Source organism: Colossoma macropomum, unplaced genomic scaffold, assembly GCF_904425465.1.
Source record: "Colossoma macropomum unplaced genomic scaffold, Colossoma_macropomum, whole genome shotgun sequence".
Classification (NCBI taxonomy): Eukaryota; Metazoa; Chordata; class Actinopteri; order Characiformes; family Serrasalmidae; genus Colossoma; species Colossoma macropomum.
This window is the reverse complement of record NW_023494791.1, coordinates 1,492,825-1,513,585: the sequence shown is the minus strand read 5'-3', so window position 1 is coordinate 1,513,585 and position 20,761 is coordinate 1,492,825. Positions and strand designations below refer to the sequence as shown.

General features: G+C 41.8%; 1 protein-coding gene across 2 annotated transcripts in view; it reads right to left on the bottom strand.

The window, feature by feature from the left end:
* Window positions 1-512: 512 nt before the first annotated feature.
* LOC118810093 (fibulin-7) overlaps window positions 513-20,761 on the bottom strand; it is a 40,981-nt gene continuing 20,732 nt past the window's right edge. Inside the window, exons 4-8 of one of the 2 annotated variants that reach the window (XM_036573627.1) lie at window positions 16,060-16,185; window positions 10,801-10,938; window positions 6,868-7,005; window positions 5,237-5,375; window positions 513-1,110 (exon numbers count right to left, since the gene is read on the bottom strand). In XM_036573627.1, the coding sequence (XP_036429520.1) occupies window positions 735-1,110; window positions 5,237-5,375; window positions 6,868-7,005; window positions 10,801-10,938; window positions 16,060-16,185 (917 nt within the window). In that variant the 3' untranslated portion in view covers window positions 513-734. The remainder of the gene's footprint in view (window positions 1,111-5,236; window positions 5,376-6,867; window positions 7,006-10,800; window positions 10,939-16,059; window positions 16,186-20,761) is intronic. The other variant, XM_036573628.1, reaches the window with a different exon arrangement.

The window sequence follows — 20,761 nt, the reverse complement described above, 5'->3', positions numbered from 1 at the left end:
TTGGAACACCTGAATTCAGTGATTTGGATAGGTGACTGAATACTTTTGGCAATATAGTGTAAATGGTTAGACTGTGAAAGTCAATCATCAATCAATGTCACTTGAAACTTGACTTGAGACTGATGACAGCAGATTCAGGTAGTGTTTTGAGGAGATGCTGAAAGTTTCTCCTGTTTATTCTCTCTGAAGGTTTCTCCTTCTTTGCCCTCACGGCGTCGGACAGCCAGGACACTGTAAAATCTACAAAAGCTCAGAGCGTTTAGGTTTCTGTTACTGTTGTTGCTACAGCCATGAAGCAGCAGCTCATCATGGGTATATTTGGTCTGTCAGGATGCTTTATTCACTAACACTGTGCAAACAGTGGCTCTACAAGCACAGCTGTCTTCACTGTCACTGAGCTGACCGGTGGTATGTTAACAATATGGTGGTGGTGACAAGAGTGACATCATTCGAATACTATCTGAATGTGCTCATGATGAAGGTGTGTGTGATCTAATTTGAATGGAGTTTTCGTATATCGGCCCCCCTTGGCTACGCCCCTGAAACACAGTAATGAATGAGAGATGCTGAGGCCAGTGGGTATGATGCTAATGAGATCATGCTCACTGGTCCCCACAGGTTTTCGCTCATAAACAGTCTTGATTGCATTTTGGGGTAAAATGTTCCTTTAACTGCTCTTCAACTTGCTGAATGCTTGAACACCCAATACAACAGCAGGGCTGATAAAGTTCTCCTTAGAACTCATAGGGAGAGACCAGCACGTGGACTCGGGCCAAGTGTTTGGCCTGGAAGGTGCGGTCCGAATATTCCGCCATGTCCACGTCCACGCTGAGCTCCTGCGGCCCGACCAGCGGCTGGACCAGGATCAGTTCGCCGGTCTGGCGGTCCGAGCGCTGCATGGCGAAGAGGCTCCGCGCGTCTCCCCCTCCGGCGATGCCGAAGCGCAGGCTGTCTGGGCCGGAGCGGCCCGGCGCGGCAGCGGTGGCCATGCGGAACAGGGTGGCTGGGGTCCGCAGGTTGGAGGGCAGTGAGATGTAGTGGTAGGAGACCGTTTTTGGCGCCTGCGGGCAGGAACGACTCTCCATGGGGCAGGGGTTTCTCTCACACTGGCTGCAGAAGGAAAAATGCTTCAGTTAAAGGGCAATTCCACCAGTTTTTCAAAATCTCTCACTATTTAAAGGCTTAAGATGTAAACAGAGTCTTTCAGAGTGGTTTGGGGTGAAACACTCCGTTCTAGAGAGTCAGAACTGTTCACAGTGGTGGTGATAGGAACCAGGCGTCCACCTCTAAAAGCTCCCTCACAGAAAGTTACTACATGAAATGGTTATGAATTCACAGCCTGATGACTGAGACACTGTTTTATAATAGTTCTGACAACTTAAACTCCATTCATGGTGGAGGGATACATAATATGCAGGGTGCTGTGAGGCAAAATAGTCCCCAAAGAAAACTTATTATTCCAGATTTTCCACTATTTTCCATCATCAACATTCCATATAAACTCAGAAGACTCGTGTAGGTTCACTGGTGGTTCTGGATAGTAAATAAAATGTCTATATTTGTGTTGTAGTCATGGCGACCCCTGGTTCCTATCACCACCACTGTAAAGACATCTGAACCATTTCACACCAAACCACTCTGAATCACTCTGTTTACATCTCACACACTCAACTATGCAGAAATTCGTATAATTCTGTGTACTTCCCCTTTAAAGCAATAATCCAAAAGTCAAATATACACAGTGTTCTCCTTAGCCCAAATTCACTCGATTAGCTAAGAGCCCAGCAGGGAAGTATTTTAATCTGATATAAGATGCTACGGCATTTTGAAAGCGTCATACATGCCAAACTAATTGATCAACTACAAATAGGCTGGAATGTATAGAAGAAGAAAAGGAATGTGTGGATGAAAGGCTGAACTCCAGCAGCTCTCTTTCTCACATGTACTCAGCCACAACAAACATCCGACCATCCGCTGAGTCGGACTAATTGCTTGCTTATATAATAAATAAGCACAGAAATTCCACATTAGGAAGAATAATGACTGCATTTGGCTGGACAGTGCAAACTACTTAGTTCTGCTAGCTTTCACCACCACTGCTGTGTCCCTGCAATGCTCTGTTATGCAAGATATTGCAGAAAAATAATATAAATAATAACAGTAAATCTTTACTGTTACTGTATAGCACTTTTAGTTTTAGTGACAAAAAGCGTTTTACACAGGAAAATCAGGAAAACATTAGAAAGATGAAAATACAAAGATCTAAATGAAAAATACCACCAACTACAAACAGGAGAAAATGAGCCAAAGCACATCTCAGCATATGCCAGCCTAAACAATCACGTCTTTAATCTGGATTTAAAAACACCTTCCTAATATTCTCTGGAATGCTGTTCCGGAGTTTAGCAGCTCCGTAAGAAAAAGATCTTCCACACACTGAGCTGGAAGAGATGCTAGCAGTTTGCAGTAAAGCAGCCTCAGCTGAGTGGAGTGGTCTGGACTATCATGCTTAAAAAATTCAGTAAAATACAACAAAGCTCAGCCATTAAGAGCTTTTAAGGGCCACATCATGGAAATCCTCACTTTCGCACATCATTATAATGACTTAGTGTCTCATAATAATGAGAAAATGTTCTCATCACTATCAGATGCTGTCATTATTATGAGATAAGCCATAATTATGAGATTCTAGGTCAAAATTATGAGACAGTAAGTCATAATTATAGAAACTCTATCATTATGATGACTTATTAAATGGCTATATTTTTACAGTGGTAGATATGGGCTTTTATATTAATTATACAGAGCCCTTTAAACCAGTGTTTCTCAACTCTGGTCCTGGACCTATATAAAAAATATATATGGACATATGTTTTTATATATTTGAAATACATTTCAAATACACTGCAGTCGATGCTGAAACACATTCCAAACACTAAAATGTATTTCAGAATATTTTGCCATATTAACCAAATATATTTTAAAACACAGTTATTTTAAAATGTATGGGGAAATATTACACACAGAAATGTACCACACAGAAATAAATCAAATTTATTTGAAAATGTATGAAAACATCCTAAATCCTGTCTGATGCTCTTCACTGTCTGATACCTTTAGAAATGAATTTGTGTTCCAGTATCTTCATTTTAAATCTGATCAAATGAAGCTTTAACAGGACAAAAGCGAGTGTTGTAGGTATTGATCATAAAACAGTATCACACAAACATCCTAACTAGACTAAATCTCCTGAATACTGTCCTAACTTCAAGCAGAAGGTGGGACACACCCTCGACAGGTCACCAGTCCATCACAGAGCATAACAAATATATATATATATATATATATATATATATCACTTCTGTTGGAAGAAACCTTGTATCTCCATTTTTGTCATTTTTCAGTTTTTGGCATAATTTGAAAATAACTATTGTCCTTTACATTGTGTGTAAAGTTCATGATGAATGGACCAAAACAAACGGCCTAAAATTACTTAAAAAGACGTCTGGTTCCATTGACTTACATTAAAAGTAAACTAGGTTTTTTCATTCTCCTGTAAAGTTAGCATTTTGGATATATATATATATATAAACAAATGCTTTTTGGCATTTTCATACATTGCAAAAATATATTAAATTTAATTAATTCATTCGGACAGCTGGGATAGGCTCCAGCACCCCACCGCGACCCAGAAGGATAAGCGGTTTAGATGATGGATAGATAGATGGATAATTCATTCGGAATATATTTTTTCCATATGTGGAGGCCAACTGCACTGCTTTTTTAGTGTTTTCTCAGCTCCCAACACACCTGATCCATCTAACCAGCTCATTAACAGCCCACTATGAAGTGAGAAACACTGCTATAAACACCATAATCATAACCTGGCTGAACTTAAGAAAAAGCCCTTGTAAACTGAGGAACACTGGAGTAATACACTCAAACCATCTTTTCCTGGTGAGCACAGGAACACGGCTGCCACACTCTGAACTAGTTAAAGCTGATTTAGAGAGACGGCAGAGAAACCAGCCAGTAACACATCAATCTACACTCTAACATAGAATTGTTTTGAATTAACTGAACCCACTCTTTAAAAAGATGGTTCTTCAAGGGTTCTTCAGTAAAGAAAATGCTTCTATATAGAACCATGAACACTCAAAGAACCCTAAAGAGTTCTTTGCATCATGAAAAGGTTCTTCAGACTGATAGAGAATGTGCTGTAGATGATTCTATGTAGAAGGGTTTTGTGTAGCACCAAAAAGGGTTCCACTATTGTTATAAGCCAAAGAACCCTTTTTTGGTTGTACGTAGAATCCTTTTTGCTAAGAGTGCAGTAGTGAACAATCTAGTAGTTATGAAACTCATTTCTCAGCATCCTGTAGGGTTTAGTGTGGGTTTCAGTAGTGCATTACAAATAGGACTCAAATGATAAACTAGCATCCAAGGTTAAACCAAGAGCTTTCACTGTAGCTTTTGGTTGCACTGAGAAACTATTGAAGTGAAATTCCTCCAAATTTCCAAATTTCTACATAATACAACATTTAAGATATTTAAACAGAGTCGTTCAGAGTGGTTTGGTGTGAAACGCTCTGTTCTAGACAAAACTTACAGAGTCAGAACTGTTCACAGTGGTGGTGATAGGAACCAGACGTCCACCTCTAAAAGCTCCCTCACAGAAAGTTCCTACATGAAATGGTTATGAATTCACTGCCTGATGACTGAGACACTGTTTCATTATATTTTTAAGAAGTTTTCCCCGAAAATAGATTTTATAAAACACATGCAGGGGATTTAACACTATTTTCCATCATCAACATTCCATATAAACTCAGAAGACTTGTGTAGGTTCACTGGTGGTTCTGGATAGTAAATAAAATGTCTATATTTGTGTTGTAGTCATGGTGACCCCTGGTTCCTATCACCACCACTGTAAAGACATCTGAACCATTTCACACCAAACCACTCCGAAAGACAATGAAATTTTGAAAAATGGTGGAACTCCCCTTTTAGAGACAAGGATAAAACCTTACGTCTAATTTAGACATTAGCTTTAGCTTTATGTAGAATTTTAACAATCTGGCCAGAAAAGACGCAAATCCTTCTTATTGGAAACAGAAGTCTATAATGAAGCAGTCTCAGCGCTCAGTGTAAGGAGAACATCCAAACAGTGTTCTAAAACAGTGTGTTTGGTCAGCGCGTTGCTGCACTGTGCCTGGGCGTGTGTGCTGGCACTCACAAAGGCGAGGTCTTGACGTAGCTGACGTTTCCGTGCGAGCGCGGGCACTCGGGGTTCACGCACTGGAAGCCTCCGCCGGTGTTGACACAGGTGGTGCCACGGCTGCAGTTATGCTGTTGCGTAAGACACTCATCCACATCTGGAGTAGCGCAGGCATGAGAGAGGGAGGAACAGAGAGAGGAGAGTGAGGAGGACTGATGGGACCGTTCAGCTGGGCATTTGCGTTCGGCCTATTCAAGTGTTTCATGCCCACAAGAGGAAGGTGATGTCATGTGTTGTTGAGGAACATGCTGAACCAAATACACAACGAAGAGCAGCGTATCAGTTCTTTGATTCCCCTGTTGTATCACTAACTACAGAGTTCCAAACTGCCTCTGGAAGCAACATCAGCACAAGAACTGCGCATCATGACCTTCATGAAATGGGTTTCCGTGGCTGAGCAGCTGCACACAAGCCTAAGATCACTATGTGCAATGCCAAGCGTCGACTGGAGTGGTGTTTTTTTCTGAGGTGTCCATAAGAGTAGATTTATTTTGGTTCTTAAAAATGCTTCTTTTTAAAAACTATAGGGACATCCCAGAATAATAAACCACTTTTAACCTACAATAGGGTTACTTAAGGATCTAAAAAGGTTTTATATGAATATATACACTATATGTCCAAAAGTGTCACTTATATGAGCTTACTGGAACATTAATATGGAGTTGGTCCCCCTTTGCAGCTATAACAGTCTCCACTCTTCTGGGAAGCTTTCTACAAGCTTTTGGAGTGTCTGTGGGAATTTGTGTCCATTCAATCAAAAGAGCATTTGTGAGGTCAGACACTGATGTTGGACGAGAGGGTCTGGCTCACAATCTCTGTTCAAGTTCATCCCAAAGGTGTTCAGTGGGGTTGAGGTCAGGGCTCTGTGAGGACCACTGGAGTTCCTCCACACCAAACTGGTCACTCCCTGTCTTTATGGAGCTGCTTTGTGCACAGAGGCTCAGTCATGCTGGAACAGGAAAGGCTCTTCCCCAAACTGCTGACACAAAGCTGGAAGCAGATAACTGTGTAAAATGTCTTTGTGCTGTAACATCAACATCACCCTTCACTGGAACTGAGAGCCCAAACCCTGAAAAACAGCCCAGCCCATCATCCCTCCTCCACCAAACTGTACTGTTGGCTCTATATTCTGGTAGGTAACGTTCTCCTGACCTCCACCAAACCCAGATTCATCATCAGACTGACAGATCTGAGAATCACACACCACCACCACATCAGTGTTACTGCAGTGCTGAGAATGATCCACCACCCAAATAGTACCTGCTCTGTGAGGGTCCATGGGGGTCCTGACCACTGAAGAACAGGTTAAAAGGGGGCTAACAAAGTATCAGAGAAACAGATGGACTACAGTCTGTAACTGTAGAACTACAAAGTGCACCTATATAGTAAGTGGAGCTGATAAAATGAGCGTAGAAACAAGGAGGTGGTCAGAATGTTATGCCTGATCAGTGTATACACACACTATATGTGTTTTGTTATACTGTACAACCCTGTATGACAATGACAATAAAGTTTAATTGAATTAAACTGAGCCGAATATAAACATTTGGCCCTACCGCCCACTAATAATCTGCCCTGGTGCAACTCACCCTCACAGCTCCTGCCATCTGCAAGCAGCTTGTAGCCGCCGGGGCAGGAGCAGCGATACGAGCCTGGAATGTTCACACAAACATGGGCACACAGGAGCCCACCGCTGTCTGCTTTATACACCTCGCACTCGTTCACATCTGCAGAGAGAGAGAGGGAGAGAGAGAGAGAGAAGAAAACCAATGACAACATGACCAAACTGTTTTCATTCAAGCCTGACAAAAAGAAAACACAATGAGAGACACATTCAAGAGGAACAGTAGGAGAGAGAGAGAGAGAGAGAGAGAGAGAGAGAGAGAGAGAGAGAGAGAGAGAGAGACAGATGGGCTGGAAAATGAAGTGAAATGACTGAAAGAATGAAGCAGAAGGTCTGAAAAGGCATAAAAAATAAACAGAAAGGAAGAAAAAACAGAAAGAATGGTGGAAGAATGAGAGCAGGGAGGGGATTTTAGCCCTTCCCCTCCACTCATGTGTTCGGTCTGTGTGTCTGGGGCCTCCAGCCAGAGCATTTAACGGCTTATTGGTCGTCATGGACCTTGACCTCGGAAAAATACTGCACAGGAACACTGGGGACCTCAAAGCTGTGGAGACAACCAGCTTTTAAAAAGCTGCTCAGGTGGCTCAAAAATATTCCTTTCAGTTTTTCCACCACTTTCCATAAGCAAGTATTAAAGAGATCAAATCAAACGTACACAGTTTACCTCTTAACACATACGTACTAGATCATACGGAGCCCCTGAAGAAACATTGTGTATTTTTTTAGGTAAATATCTGGTGCGCACCAGATACTTTTAGGTGAGCACCCAGTACTATCCAGTGAGCACCAGATACTATGTGGTGATCACCTGATACTATCAGGTGAGCACCAGATACTATCAGGTGAGCACCCAGTATTATCAAGTGAGCACCAGACACTATGTGGTGAGCACCAGATACTATCAGGTGAGCACCCATTATTATCAAGTGAGCACTAGATACTATCAGGTGAGCACCCGATACCATGTGGTGAGCACCAGATACTATGGTGAGAAAAACCAAAGTGTGTGTGTGTGCATCTGTATATCCATAAACTGTGTCAGTGGTCATTGGGCTCCATAGTATCATGACTTCACAGACCACTACTCTGTACACTGGCTGTGCTTGTTATCCTTCATCATTCCGTCATGGAAGAAGACATTTCTGACTTTTTAGAGTCACGACAGGGGGCACAAGAACAAATAAAGCGAGGTGAGCTTATTTGTTCAGACAGCTATAAGAACTTTAATAATTTACCAATTTGTTCTTTATATATAGAGAGATATAGCTAAATGTTGGCATCTTTAAGTAGCTTTATTTGTTCTTGTGCCACCTGTCGCCAGTGAACACTGACACTGTTTATGTATATATCTATTTTGGTGCTCATATCTATATCTGGTGCTCACTTGATAGTATTGGGTGCTCACTAGATGGTATCGGGTGCTCACCACATAGTATCTGGTGCTCACCATATAGTTTCTGGTGCTCACCTGATAGTATTGGGTGCTCACCTGATAGCATCTGGTGCTCACCACATAGTATATGGTGCTCACTTGCTAGTACTGGGTGCTCACCTGATAGTATCGAGTGCTCACCACATAGTATCAGGTGCTTACTAGATGGTGCTCACCACATAGTATCTGGTGCTCACCATATAGTTTCTGGTGCTCACTTGATAGTATTGGGTGCTCACCCGATAGCATCTGGTGCTCACCACATAGTATATGGTGCTCACTTGATAGTACTGTGTGCTCACCTGCTAGTATCGAGTGCTCACCACATACTATCAGGTGCTTACTAGATGGAATCGGGTGCTCACCATATAGTTTCTGGTGCTCACTTGATAGTATTGGGTGCTCACCTGATAGTATTGGGTGCTCACCTGATAGCATCTGGTACTCACCACATAGTATCAGGTGCTAATCACATAGTATCTAGTGCTCACTTGATAGTACCTGGTGCTCACCTGATAGTATCTGGTGCTCACCTGATAGTATCTGGTGCTCACCTGTTCTAGAGTCTTTATTGTTCGCAGTGATAGGAACTGGAAGTTTCTCTTTGATGACCCATTTCACATCAAACCACTCTGATTAAGTTCATGATTGAATTATGCAAAAATCTGGAAAAATGAGTGGACGTTCCCTTTAAGTAATCTCAAATAGACTTAGTACCCTAAACATGAACAAACTAGGAGGGGGAGGTTTGTGAACCAACTTTAAGTTGGCTTGCTGTTGCTATGAAATCCCAGGTGGTTGCTGAGGTGTTGCTTGGCTGTTGCTAGGCAATTGCTATGAAATCCGTGGCGGCTGCTAAGGTGTGGCTAGGCTGTTGCTAAGGTGTTGATATGTTATTCCAGGTGGTTGCTAAGGTGTTGCTGGGCTGTTGCTCTGTTATCCCAGGTGGTTGCTAAAGTGTTGCTAGGGCACTGCTACAGAATCCTAGGCAGTTGCTAAGGAGTTGCTAGGCCATTGCTATGAAATCTCAGGTGGTTGCTAAGGTGTTGCTATGCTGTAACTATGGTATCCCAGGTGGTTGCTAAAGTGTCGGTAGGCCACTGCTACAGAATCCTAGGCAGTTGATAAGGTGTTGCTAGGCTGTTGCTTTTGTATCCCAATTGGTTGCTAAGGTGTTGCTTTTGTATCTAGGGAGTTGTTAAGGTGTTGCAAGACCGTTGCTATGGTATCACAGGTAGCTGCTAAGGTGTTGCTGAGCCTTTTCTATACTAGGTGGTTGCTCGGTTGTTGCTAACCCTCTGCATTGGACTCTTAGGTGATTGTCTAGCTGTTGCCTGGTATCCTAGGAGGCTGCTAAGGTGTTGATGTGGTATTAAGGGGGTTGCTAAGGTGTTGCTTGGTCATTGCTATGCTACTCCAGCTGGTTGCTAAGTTTTGCTAAGGTATCCCAGGTGGTTGCTATTATGTGAGTATCTATATGTGCTAGTATGAATGTAATTTGTATGTAATGTCTATGGGGGAGTGAGAGATGCCCTTTGTGACATAAATTGTGGCAATATTAGAGTTGAATTTTCTCAGCATTGCACCATTAATATCCTATGGGGAAGAAATCATGTTTGAGCAAACTCTGTACCAAAACAGTGTGTGCGGTCAGTCCCAGTGTAACAGCACAGAATGAGTCAGATGCTTGCGGTAAAAATTATCAAGAGAGGCTTTACTGAGGGAAACGTGAAACAGGTTCGTAGTCAAAAAGCAGGCGTGGGTCAAAACCAAAAAATACAACCAGATCAAAAACATAACAATCGGCAGAGCAATCCGAAGGGCGAGGCAAAAGGGCAAATTCCAGAAGACGGTCCAAAAGGTCAAAAAACGGTGAGAGAACAAAAGGCAGACAATCCAAAGGGTTAGGCAAAAGACAGTCGAGAAAAACAGGCAAAACGGTCATAAACAGAAAAGCTGATATACAACAGAACGCCCAGTAGGTCGAGAACGATACAATACTTCGCAACCTTTCTGTACTAAAGCCTGAGCTTATAAGCTAAAGATGTCACATGACCTATGAAACAGGTGAATCAAATTAGTATTCGGGAGAGTGAGAGTGCTGAGTGGAGCATGAAGGCAGTTCAGAGGTCGCAGGAGTCATGTAATTTCCCTGAGGATTCTGGGAGATGGAGTCCGAGTGAGAGTCAGAGACTGAGGGATGCGTGACGCCCAAACGCACGAGCACTACACCTGTATAGGCCCTACAATCCTGATCCTAGCAACTCGCTTGACTGGCTACATTTTAGTATATTCGATTTTTTTGCAGGCTGTTCCTTTAAGTTTCGGCCTTTACCATGAAACTATCACTTTAAGAATGTTACTGTTTATGATTGATGTGCTGTGACATGTAGCACACAGTGACAGACAGTTTCTCCCTGGTCTGCTCTGTATCAGCTGGTTAGTGTGGCCGGCGGTGGACGTTACCCTGGCAGATGCTGCTGTCCGAGGTGCCGCTCATGTGGAAGCCAGCGTCACAGCTGCAGTGCTGCGCTCGGTCCACTTTAGCACAGCGGGGCTTCCGGCTGAACGCCGGATCGTTCACCACGCTCCACTCCGGAGGAGCTGAGCACACAAACAAACAGACACATACAGAGTCACGGACATGCACGCACCAAAACAAGGAAATATGAGTGATTTGGAAACTGGAGGGGACACTTTAAAAGAGGATTTTGGTCATTGTTTTTCATAATTCAGTGGTTGAGATGTAAACAGAGTCATTGAGAGAGGTTTGGTGTGAAATGGTTTATTATAGACTTTTTATTTTAGAGAATTTTAGAGAAATTTCTTTACAGTGGTGGTGAGGGGAACCAGTGGTCACATAATCCTATTTTATAGTTATACTTGATCTCAAAACTATCGTAAAATGACGTCTCAGTCATCAGGCAGTGAATTCATAAGCATTTCATGTAGTAACTTTCTGTGAGGGAGCTTTTAGAGGTGGACGTCTGGTTCCTATCACCACCACTGTGAACAGTTCTGACTCTGTAAGTTTCTCTAAAACAGAGCGTTTCACACCAAACCACTCTGAATGACTCTGTTTACATCTTAAGCATTTAATTATGCAGAGATTTTGAAAAATCAGTGGAATTCCCCTTTCAGGTTTTTCTTAGCCGCTGCCAAAAAAGCCCACAAGAAGAAGATGGTTGGTAATATGACCTTCCAAAAAACAGCAATGGATTGAGAGAGTAACAGAGATCCAAGGTGTGGAAAAGCTGGCTTTTGTCCAGAGACTGGAAAATGGGATTATGTGTACAGCCTGGCATATAAACACTAATTGTCTTTTGTCTTGTTAATGTAAACTCTGACTCTGTGTTATTACTCTGTGTTTCCATGGTACACTGCAAATTAAAAAAGGTAAAAGTAACTAAACAAACAAATTAATAAATACATTTATGCAAGATCCTCCTGCACATATATTTTATGGCCAAAAGTATGTGGACACTCTTAGTTATTGAGTTCAGGTGTATAATATCAAGCACTTGCAGTCTCCACAGGCAAACAGTGGCAGTAGAACGGGTCGTACTGAAGAGCTCAGTGACTTCAAACATGGCACTGTCATAGGATGCCACCTCTGCCACAAGCCAGTTGGTGAAATGTCAGTCCTTCTAGATCTGCCCCAGACAACTGTAAGTGCTAATATTGTGAAATGGGAGCAACAACAGCTCAGCCACAAAGTGGTAGACCACACAAACTCACCTAAAAATCACCTATCCTCTGTTGCATCACTCACTACAGAGTTCCAAACTGCCTCAGCACAACAACTGTACATGATGACCTTCATGAAATGGGTTTCCATGGCTGAGCAACTGCACACAAGCCTAAGATCACTATGCGCAATGCCAAGCGTCGACTGGAGAGGTGTAAAGCGCCTCCACTGGACTCTGGATCAGTGGAAACGTGTTCTCTGGAGAGATGAATCAGCTTCTCTATCTGTCAGTCTGATGATGAATCTGGGTTTGGTGGAGGTCAGGAGAACGTTACCTACCGGAATGCAGAGCCAACAGTAAAGTGTGGTGGAGGAGGGATGATGGGCGGGGCTGTTTTTCAGGGTTTGGGCTCTCAGTTCCAGTGAAGGGTGATGTTGATGCTGCAGCACAAAGACATTTTACACAGTTATCTGCTTCCAGCTTTGTGTCAGCAGTTTGGGGAAGAGCCTTTCCTGTTCCAGCATGACTGAGCCCCTGAGCACAAAGCAGCTCCATAAAGACATGGAGTGACCAATTTGGTGTGGAGGAACTCCAGTGGTCCTCACAGAGCCCTGACCTTAACCCCACTGAACACCTTTGGGATGAACTGGAATGTCGATTGTGAGCCAGACCCTCTCGTCCAACATCAGTGTCTGACCTCACAAATACTGTTCTGGATGACTGGACACAAATTCCCACAGACATCTTGTGAAAAGCTTCCCAGAAGTGTGGAAGCTGTTATAGTCGCAAAGGGGGGCAACTCCATATTAATGCCCATGGTTTTGGAATGGGATGTCCAACATGTTCATATAGGTGTGGTCGTCAGGTGTCCACAAACTTTTGGCCACATAGTATAAACGGTTCCCATGCCCATGCATCAGACAATGGACAGGACAACAGTGTACCCTGACTGAAGAACACATGGGACGATTTACTAAAGCCTTTCAGCATTTTCCAATTATTACCCTGCTCAGAAACATTCGCCACTAATCAGTGAATTCAACCAGATGACACGTTGTTTGTAAAGCGATTTGTATTTGCTGGAGGCTTATTACACGCAAATTACACGCACATCTAGCACAACACAGAACAGGCAAACATACAAATTGGTGACAAATTGTGGCATCTGTTTCCTTGGAATCAGATAAAAGGGAAACTTTAACCAAAAATACTATCATGCTTCATCATGCATGAAAGCAAGTTGGGACTAGATGCCATCTACGTGCTAAAATCGGAATTCCACTGATTAAAAAAAAAATCTGCTTAATTAAATCATTATGAGGAAAACAGAGCCATTCAGAGCGGTTTGGTGTGAAACGCTCTGTTCTAGAGAAACTTACAGAGTCAGAACTGTTCACAGTGGTGGTGATAGGAACCAGACGTCCACCTCTAAAAGCTCCCTCACAGAAAGTTCCTACATGAAATGGTTATGAATTCACTGCCTGATGACTGAAACCCTGTTTTATGATAGTTTAGAGAACTTAAACTCCATTCATGGTGGAGGGATACATGCAGGGCGCTGTGAGGCAAAATAGTCCCCAAAGAAAACGTATTATTTCAGATTTTCCACTGTTTTCCATCATCAACATTCCATTCCATACCAGACTGATAGAGAATGTGCTGTAGATGATTCTATGTAGAACCTTTTTCAAAAGGGTTCTGTGTAGCGCCAAAAAGGGTTCCACTATTGTTATAAGCCAAAGAACCCTTTTTTGGTAGTACGTAGAATCCTTTTTGCTAAGAGTGCAGTAGTGAACAATCTAGTAGTTATGAAACTCATTTCTCAGCATCCTGTAGGGTTTAGTGTGGGTTTCAGTAGTGCATTACAAATAGGACTCAAATGATAAACTAGCATCCAAGATTAAACCAAGAGCTTTCACTGTAGCTTTTGGTTGCACTGAGAAACTATTGAAGTGAAATTCCTCCAAATTTTCAAAATTTCTACATAATACAACATTTAAGATATTTAAACAGAGCGGTTCAGAGCGGTTTGGTGTGAATCGCTCTGTTCTAGAGAAACTTACTGAGTCAGAACTGTTCACAGTGGTGGTGATAGGAACCAGACGTCCACCTCTAAAAGCTCCCTCACAGAAAGTTCCTACATGAAATGGTTATGAATTCACTGCCTGATGACTGAGACACTGTTTTATGATAGTTTTAAGAAGGTTCCCCTAAAATAGATTTTATAAAACACATGCAGGGGATTTAACACTATTTTCCATCATCAACATTCCATATAAACTCAGAAGACTCGTGTAGGTTCACTGGTGGTTCTGGATAGTAAATAAAATGTCTATATCTGTGTTGTAGTCATGGCGACCCCTGGTTCCTATCAGCACCACTGTAAAGACATCTGAACCATTTCACACCAAACCACTCTGAATCACTGACTATATCTCACACACTGAACTATACAGATATTTTGAAAAATGAACACAGCTCCACTTTAATGATCCCAATGCATAAGCTTTTAATTATTGTTACCAATAAAACAGCTTCAAATTTTAAGCGATTTTGGAAGATATAATCCTTTAAGCTAGTGTTTCTCAATTCCAGGCCTGTAGTTTCCTGCAGCTGTGTCATTAGCTCATTTTCACTAACCCTAACCCTTTTCAGATGAATCATGTTAGAGCAGAAAAACATAAAACTGTGCAGTAAGTGAGCCTCCAGCACTGGAGCTGAGAAACACTGTCAAAGCAGCCTAACACTGAGGAACGACTATGACATGTAGGAGCGCCTGGGGCTCAACCAACACAGTTTGGCTTTCACTAAGCAATTTTTAAAAATGTCTGAAGAAGATTAATCTTTTTTTGTACAATATAAGCAACTTAAACATCTCTGTCACAAATAACAGCGTGATTTTGTTTCTTGCACCTGTTGTCTGTGAACAATTCAGCCAAATGTGGAGTATCTTGCAACTTTGCCCATCACTCTTACAAAAGATGTTTCTTCAAGGGTTCTTTAGTAAAGAAAGTGGTTCTATATAGAGCCAAGAACCCTTTGCATGATTAAAGGGTCTTTTGCATGGTGAAAGTGTTCTTCAGACTGATGGAGAACGTGCTGTAGATGGTTCTATATAGCACCTTTTTGAAAAGGGCTCTTTCTTCTGTTGTTATGATGTCAAGCATAGAACCATTTTCTTTACTAAAGAACCCTTGAAGAACCCTATTTGTTAAGAGGGGGGTCAGTTGATTCAAAACAATTCAATATTCTATGAGCTTTCCAACCCTAACCTTGGGGTGTTAAACTGTGTTAAACTCAGAACTGTGGGTCTGAAAGGATGTGTAGCTGTCAAGAAGAACCTCACTGAGAAAAGGAGACGGACACATCAAACAAAGAAGCTGAACGATGGACTGACCACCCCAGAGTCCAGACCTCAACACCACTGAATGTGTTTGATTACTTCAGAAAATGATCAACCAGCTTCTAAGACTGAACTTTGGAGGTGTGTCTGCAGATTCTTTGAGGAACTGAAAGTGAGTCTCCTGTAAAGAAAAAAAGCTGGAAGTATAGAGTAACTCACAACATATCTATATATATATATATATGTCGCTGTCGTCAGAAGAAAACCTCGTATCTCCAAAATGGTAACTTTACAGGAGAAGGAAAAAACATACTTTACTTTTAATGTAAGTCAATGGAACCAGAGTTTTTTCCAAGTCATTTTGGGCCGTTTCTTTTGGTCCATTCTTCATGAAATTTACATACAAAGTAAAGTGCAACAGGCATTTTCAAATTATGTCAAAAACTAAAAAACGTCAAAAATGGAGATACGTGGTTTTCCTCCGACAACAGCGATATAATCATTTTCTGTTAGATACATTTTCTGCTTTTTTCCTGAAACTGAAAAATAAATAACTTATACTTAATGACCGTTCTAACTGGAAATGAAATAAACGAGGGGTCTCTAAGTTTTGCACAGCACTGTATGAAATCTATGATGCATTTTAACCCGTGTTAGGTTGTGTGTGCTCCTCTACAAACACTGCAGACTCACCTGTCTGAGTCTGGTGCTGACAGCGGCTCCCGGTCCAGTTGTGCGGGCAGGTGCACTTGTACTGGTTCACTCCCTCCACACAGGTACCGCCGTTCAGACACGGGTTACTCGCACACTGACTCACATCTGCATGTGGAAAGAGAAGGTAGCAGAGGGGTTATCAGATAAACTGACAGACAAAATACAATCATATTCATAGTAACAGCCTCAGGTGATGTTTCAGTTAGCGCCCTGCAGAGCTGCTGATCTCCAGCTGTCTGTCATCACTATATCACCTCTCCTGTTAATACACACTGTGCAGTACATCATAACCTGCTACTGTGATGACACTCTCACTATGATCTTAGACTGTAAACACTGCTGGTACTCCTAGTTGTCTATACTCACTGTGTTGTAAACTACCTCTTACCATTTAATGCAATACCTGCTCTCATGTAAATACAACAATCTGTCTTACACGTTTATACACATATGGGAATAGATATACACCGACACGCCAGAAGTACTCAAACATAAACTTACATACACCAATCAGGCATAACATTCTGACCACCTCCTTGTTTCTACGCTCATTGTCCATTTTATCAGCTCCACTTACTATATAGGTGCACTTTGTAGTTCTACAGTTACAGACTGTAGTCCATCTGTTTCTCTGATACTTTGTTAGCCCCCTTTTACCCTGTTCTTCAGTGGTCAGGACCCCCATGGACCCTCACAGAGCAGGTACTATTTGGGTGGTGGATCATTCTCAGCACTGCAGTAACACTGACGTGGTGGTGGTGTGTTAGTGTGTGTTGCGCTGGTGTGAGTGGATCAGACGCAGCAATTAAAATTACAAATAATAAAAAAGGTTATTCTTAATAAGTGTGTCAGGCTCAGCTTTGTGTTTATTTTATTTATCCTCAGAACCGGATTTTGTTGATGGGTAAATTCAAAGTGTTTTGAAAACTGACGCTTCACTACTCAGGCCAGATATAGTAAATAAAATTAATAATCTATGAAAATATGTGAAATGATTCTCTTTCCGATCTGATCTCTGTTTGTAGCCTCTGTTCTGATGAGCTGTAAGTTGTTTATATAAATGGATGTGATTGGATCAACTGTATTATGGAGCTGCTACAGAAATACGACCGTTTTTGCTACATAATTTTGTGCTTGGTTCAGTCCACAGTCTGCAGCGTCTCCATCTGGACCGCAGCCCACCGGTTGATGACCCCTGCACTATAACATAAAACTGCTGTTTGTGTTTGTGTCTGTGTTTTAATGGTGGGAATGTGACTGTTACTGTTACAGTAATAGCTCTAATGGCTGGAGAGCATGATGTTTCCCACATGTTGATGGAGAGATAACACTGTACAGCTTTTATTCTCGCTGTAATTGATCATCAAAGTCGCTACCACTTTCATATCAGTGGCCTTTTCATTTTAATCATCGTTTTGTCTTTAATCTGTGGTCTCTTGGTGTGTTCATTACAGCATGCCGTACAGGACTCTTGATGCAATAGCAAGAAGCAAGTTGAGTAGCTTTGCCTTTGCAACACTGATATTGAAGAAGGCAGCAATGTGCATATCAATCACTCAGTTCCAAAACAGCTGGGACAGTTTGTGAAATGCTGAACTTAATTGTTTATTTGTAAATATATGCTCATTCCAAATTTGATGCCTGCAATACGTTCCAAAAAAGGTGGGATAAGATCATGTTTACCACTGAGTTACATCACCTCTCCTTCAACAGCACTTACTAATCGTTATGGGACTGAAGACACAGAGACTCTGTTTACACCTGGTCACTTCTTGAGTATCAGGAATATATCTGGATGAGGCCACATAAAAACGCAAGTGTAAACGCAGCCAAGACGCATTTAAAACAGATACAAATCTCATCACTCAAACCACTTCAGGAACCCTTCCCAGTACAAACCAAAACCCCTCCCAGTACAAATGAAACCCCTCCCAATACAACCAAAACTCCTCCCAGTACAACCAACACCTCTCCCAGTACAAACCAAACCCCTCCCTGTACAAATGAAAACCCTCTCAGTACAACCGAAACTCCTCCCAGTACAACTGAAACTGCTCCCAGTACAACCAAAACCTCTCCCAGTACAACCAAAACCCCTCCCAGTACAACTGAAACTCCTCCCAGTACAACTGAAACTCCTCCCAGTACAATTGAAAATACAACTCCTCCCAGTACAACCAAAACCCCTCCCAGTACAACCGAAACTCCTCCCAGTACAACCAAAACCCCTCCCAGTACAACCAAAACCCCTTCCCATCCAGTCACTATGCATGTGATCCGTGTCTGGCAACATGGGCAGACACGACTGTACAAAACACACTGCCGATGACTTAATAAACAGTAACTGGTTGCCATGTAACGAGCTGATTTGCATATCCCATCCCACAGCAATCAGCACTGCTGTGTCTGATCCACTCGTACCAGCACAACACACACTAACACACCACCACCACTGCGTCAGTGTTACTGCAGTGCTGAGAATGATCCACCACCCAAATAGTACCTGCTCTGTGAGGGTCCATGGGGGTCCTGACCACTGAAGAACAGGGTAAAAGGGGGCTAACAAAGTATCAGAGAAACAGATGGACTACAGTCTGTAACTGTAGAACTACAAAGTGCACCTATATAGTAAGTGGAGCTGATAAAATGGATAATGAGTGTAGAAACAAGGAGGTGGTCAGAATGTTATGCCTGATCGGTGTATATCATATATATATATGTATGTCATATATATATATGGGCAACAGGGATTTTCAAATTACACCAAAAACTGAAAAACAACAAAAAATGGAGATAAAGGTTTTGTCCCGACAGCAGAGATATATAATTTTTATAAGCTTAAGATGTAAATCTAAAACTGCCAAAAATGTTAATGTGCATAAGTGTTCAGAAACCCCTTAGGGTATGACCCATAGGGCATGGGGCATCCCACAGAGGTCAGTTTTTTTTTATTTAGTTTTGACACTTTTGTCCCAAACTGAAGTCTCTGACAGTCACAGCTCACCACTGTGTACGAGTTCTGCTCTTACTGCAGTCCTAGAGAGAGAGAGAGAGAGAGAACGGGAGAGAGACATACATTTATATATGAAAAGAAACACAAAGATGTAGAAAGAAGGACGCTGAAAGCAGAGAAAGAATCTGGACTGTTTCTTGGCTCTCTGGCCACAGCGTTGGCACTGACTGCTGTGCCCCTAATCCTCTCTGTGTTTACGTGATTTCCCTGGAGGCTTTAGGCTCAAGCGCTCACAGATGTAAAAGCCTCGCTTCAATCTCTCAGATATTTCTGAGCTCTGTTTGCGTTCTCCATCTCTCAGAAGTGCTTTTGGAAGCAAAACACCTTAAATAGCTTCATTTAGGCTCCATTTCTGCCCTGGCTGGAAACATGTACATGCAGAGATCGCTTGTTTTTGGGTCTTTTTGGCCGGTGCTGCAGTGCTACCCTCTCTCGCGCACGTCCAGGCCTACTAGGATTACATATACCGGGTCAAGATCCGTCCCACTGTACCACTTGGAATGTCTGAGGCCATTGCCAGCTGCGACGCTGAAGGAAGCCATCAATAGCATGCTTAGCATACTTTCATGCTATCAAAACCCCAGGCCTGCTTTAATGAGATGTGTGTGGAGTTAAAGGGATACTCCACCCAAAATATGCTCCCACTTTTGTTCCTGAAAAGAGCAAAAAGTAGGCCAGACAGCATGACAAACAAATAAATGATCAATTATCAGTCACTTGTAACAGTCTGTTCCTCTTTTAGTTGAGTTTAACTTTTCCTTTCTCTTTTTTATTTCATTTTATTATTATATTATTACTAATAATATTATTGTATTTATTTTTATTACCTTTTATAATCCTCTTACTTGACTGTTTTAAACATTTCATATATATACGTTTTATATTGAAATCTTATTAACTGGTTTATTTTTTTTTATTTTGTATTTCTCCTTTCTTAAAAAACTTTTTTCCATTAATATGTTTACGTAGTTTTATTCATTTTGTCACGGATTCTTCCTTTGTCCCTCTGAGTGTCTGTTTCTTCCCCTCTGTTGTAGCCATGTGCCTTTTTGTTTTCTTATACCATGTGCTTTTGTTGTTCTGTGTCTCCTCCCTGGTCCGGCCCCCTTGTTATCTGCTCCACCTGTCTGTGCTCCGCCCCTCATTAGTCCCAGGTGTTTCTTATTTTCCCTCAGTGTATTTATACCCCTGTGTTTGTTCAGTCTTTGTGTTGCACTGTGGATGTATTTGTGGAAGTTTCCTTGTCTCTCGTTTGCTTTCTTCTTGTTTGTTTTTGTCAAGGACTTGTCTGTTTTTCAATCTTCTTCTACTCAGATTCTGGACTCTGACTCTAATTTGAATAAAAGCAACTCGCATTTGCATCCTGCCTCCTTGCCTCAACCGTTACACATTTAAGTTTAACCTGATTAAATTTAATTTCAATTTCTTTTTCAATCTCTTTAATGTTGTAAATGCTCAGCTACATTGAAACAAGTCACCCCTTAACATATTTGAGTGAATATAAAGGTTGATTGATTTATTTGCAAAACAAGAAAGCAAGACAGTTATATATTTAAAAGAGTGTATAGAGGGCTTGAAACCAGAGGGGAGTACATGACGAGAGATATTGTAAAGATGACAAACTCTGACCTGTTTTATTTATATTCACCCTGAACATTAAAACTGCAT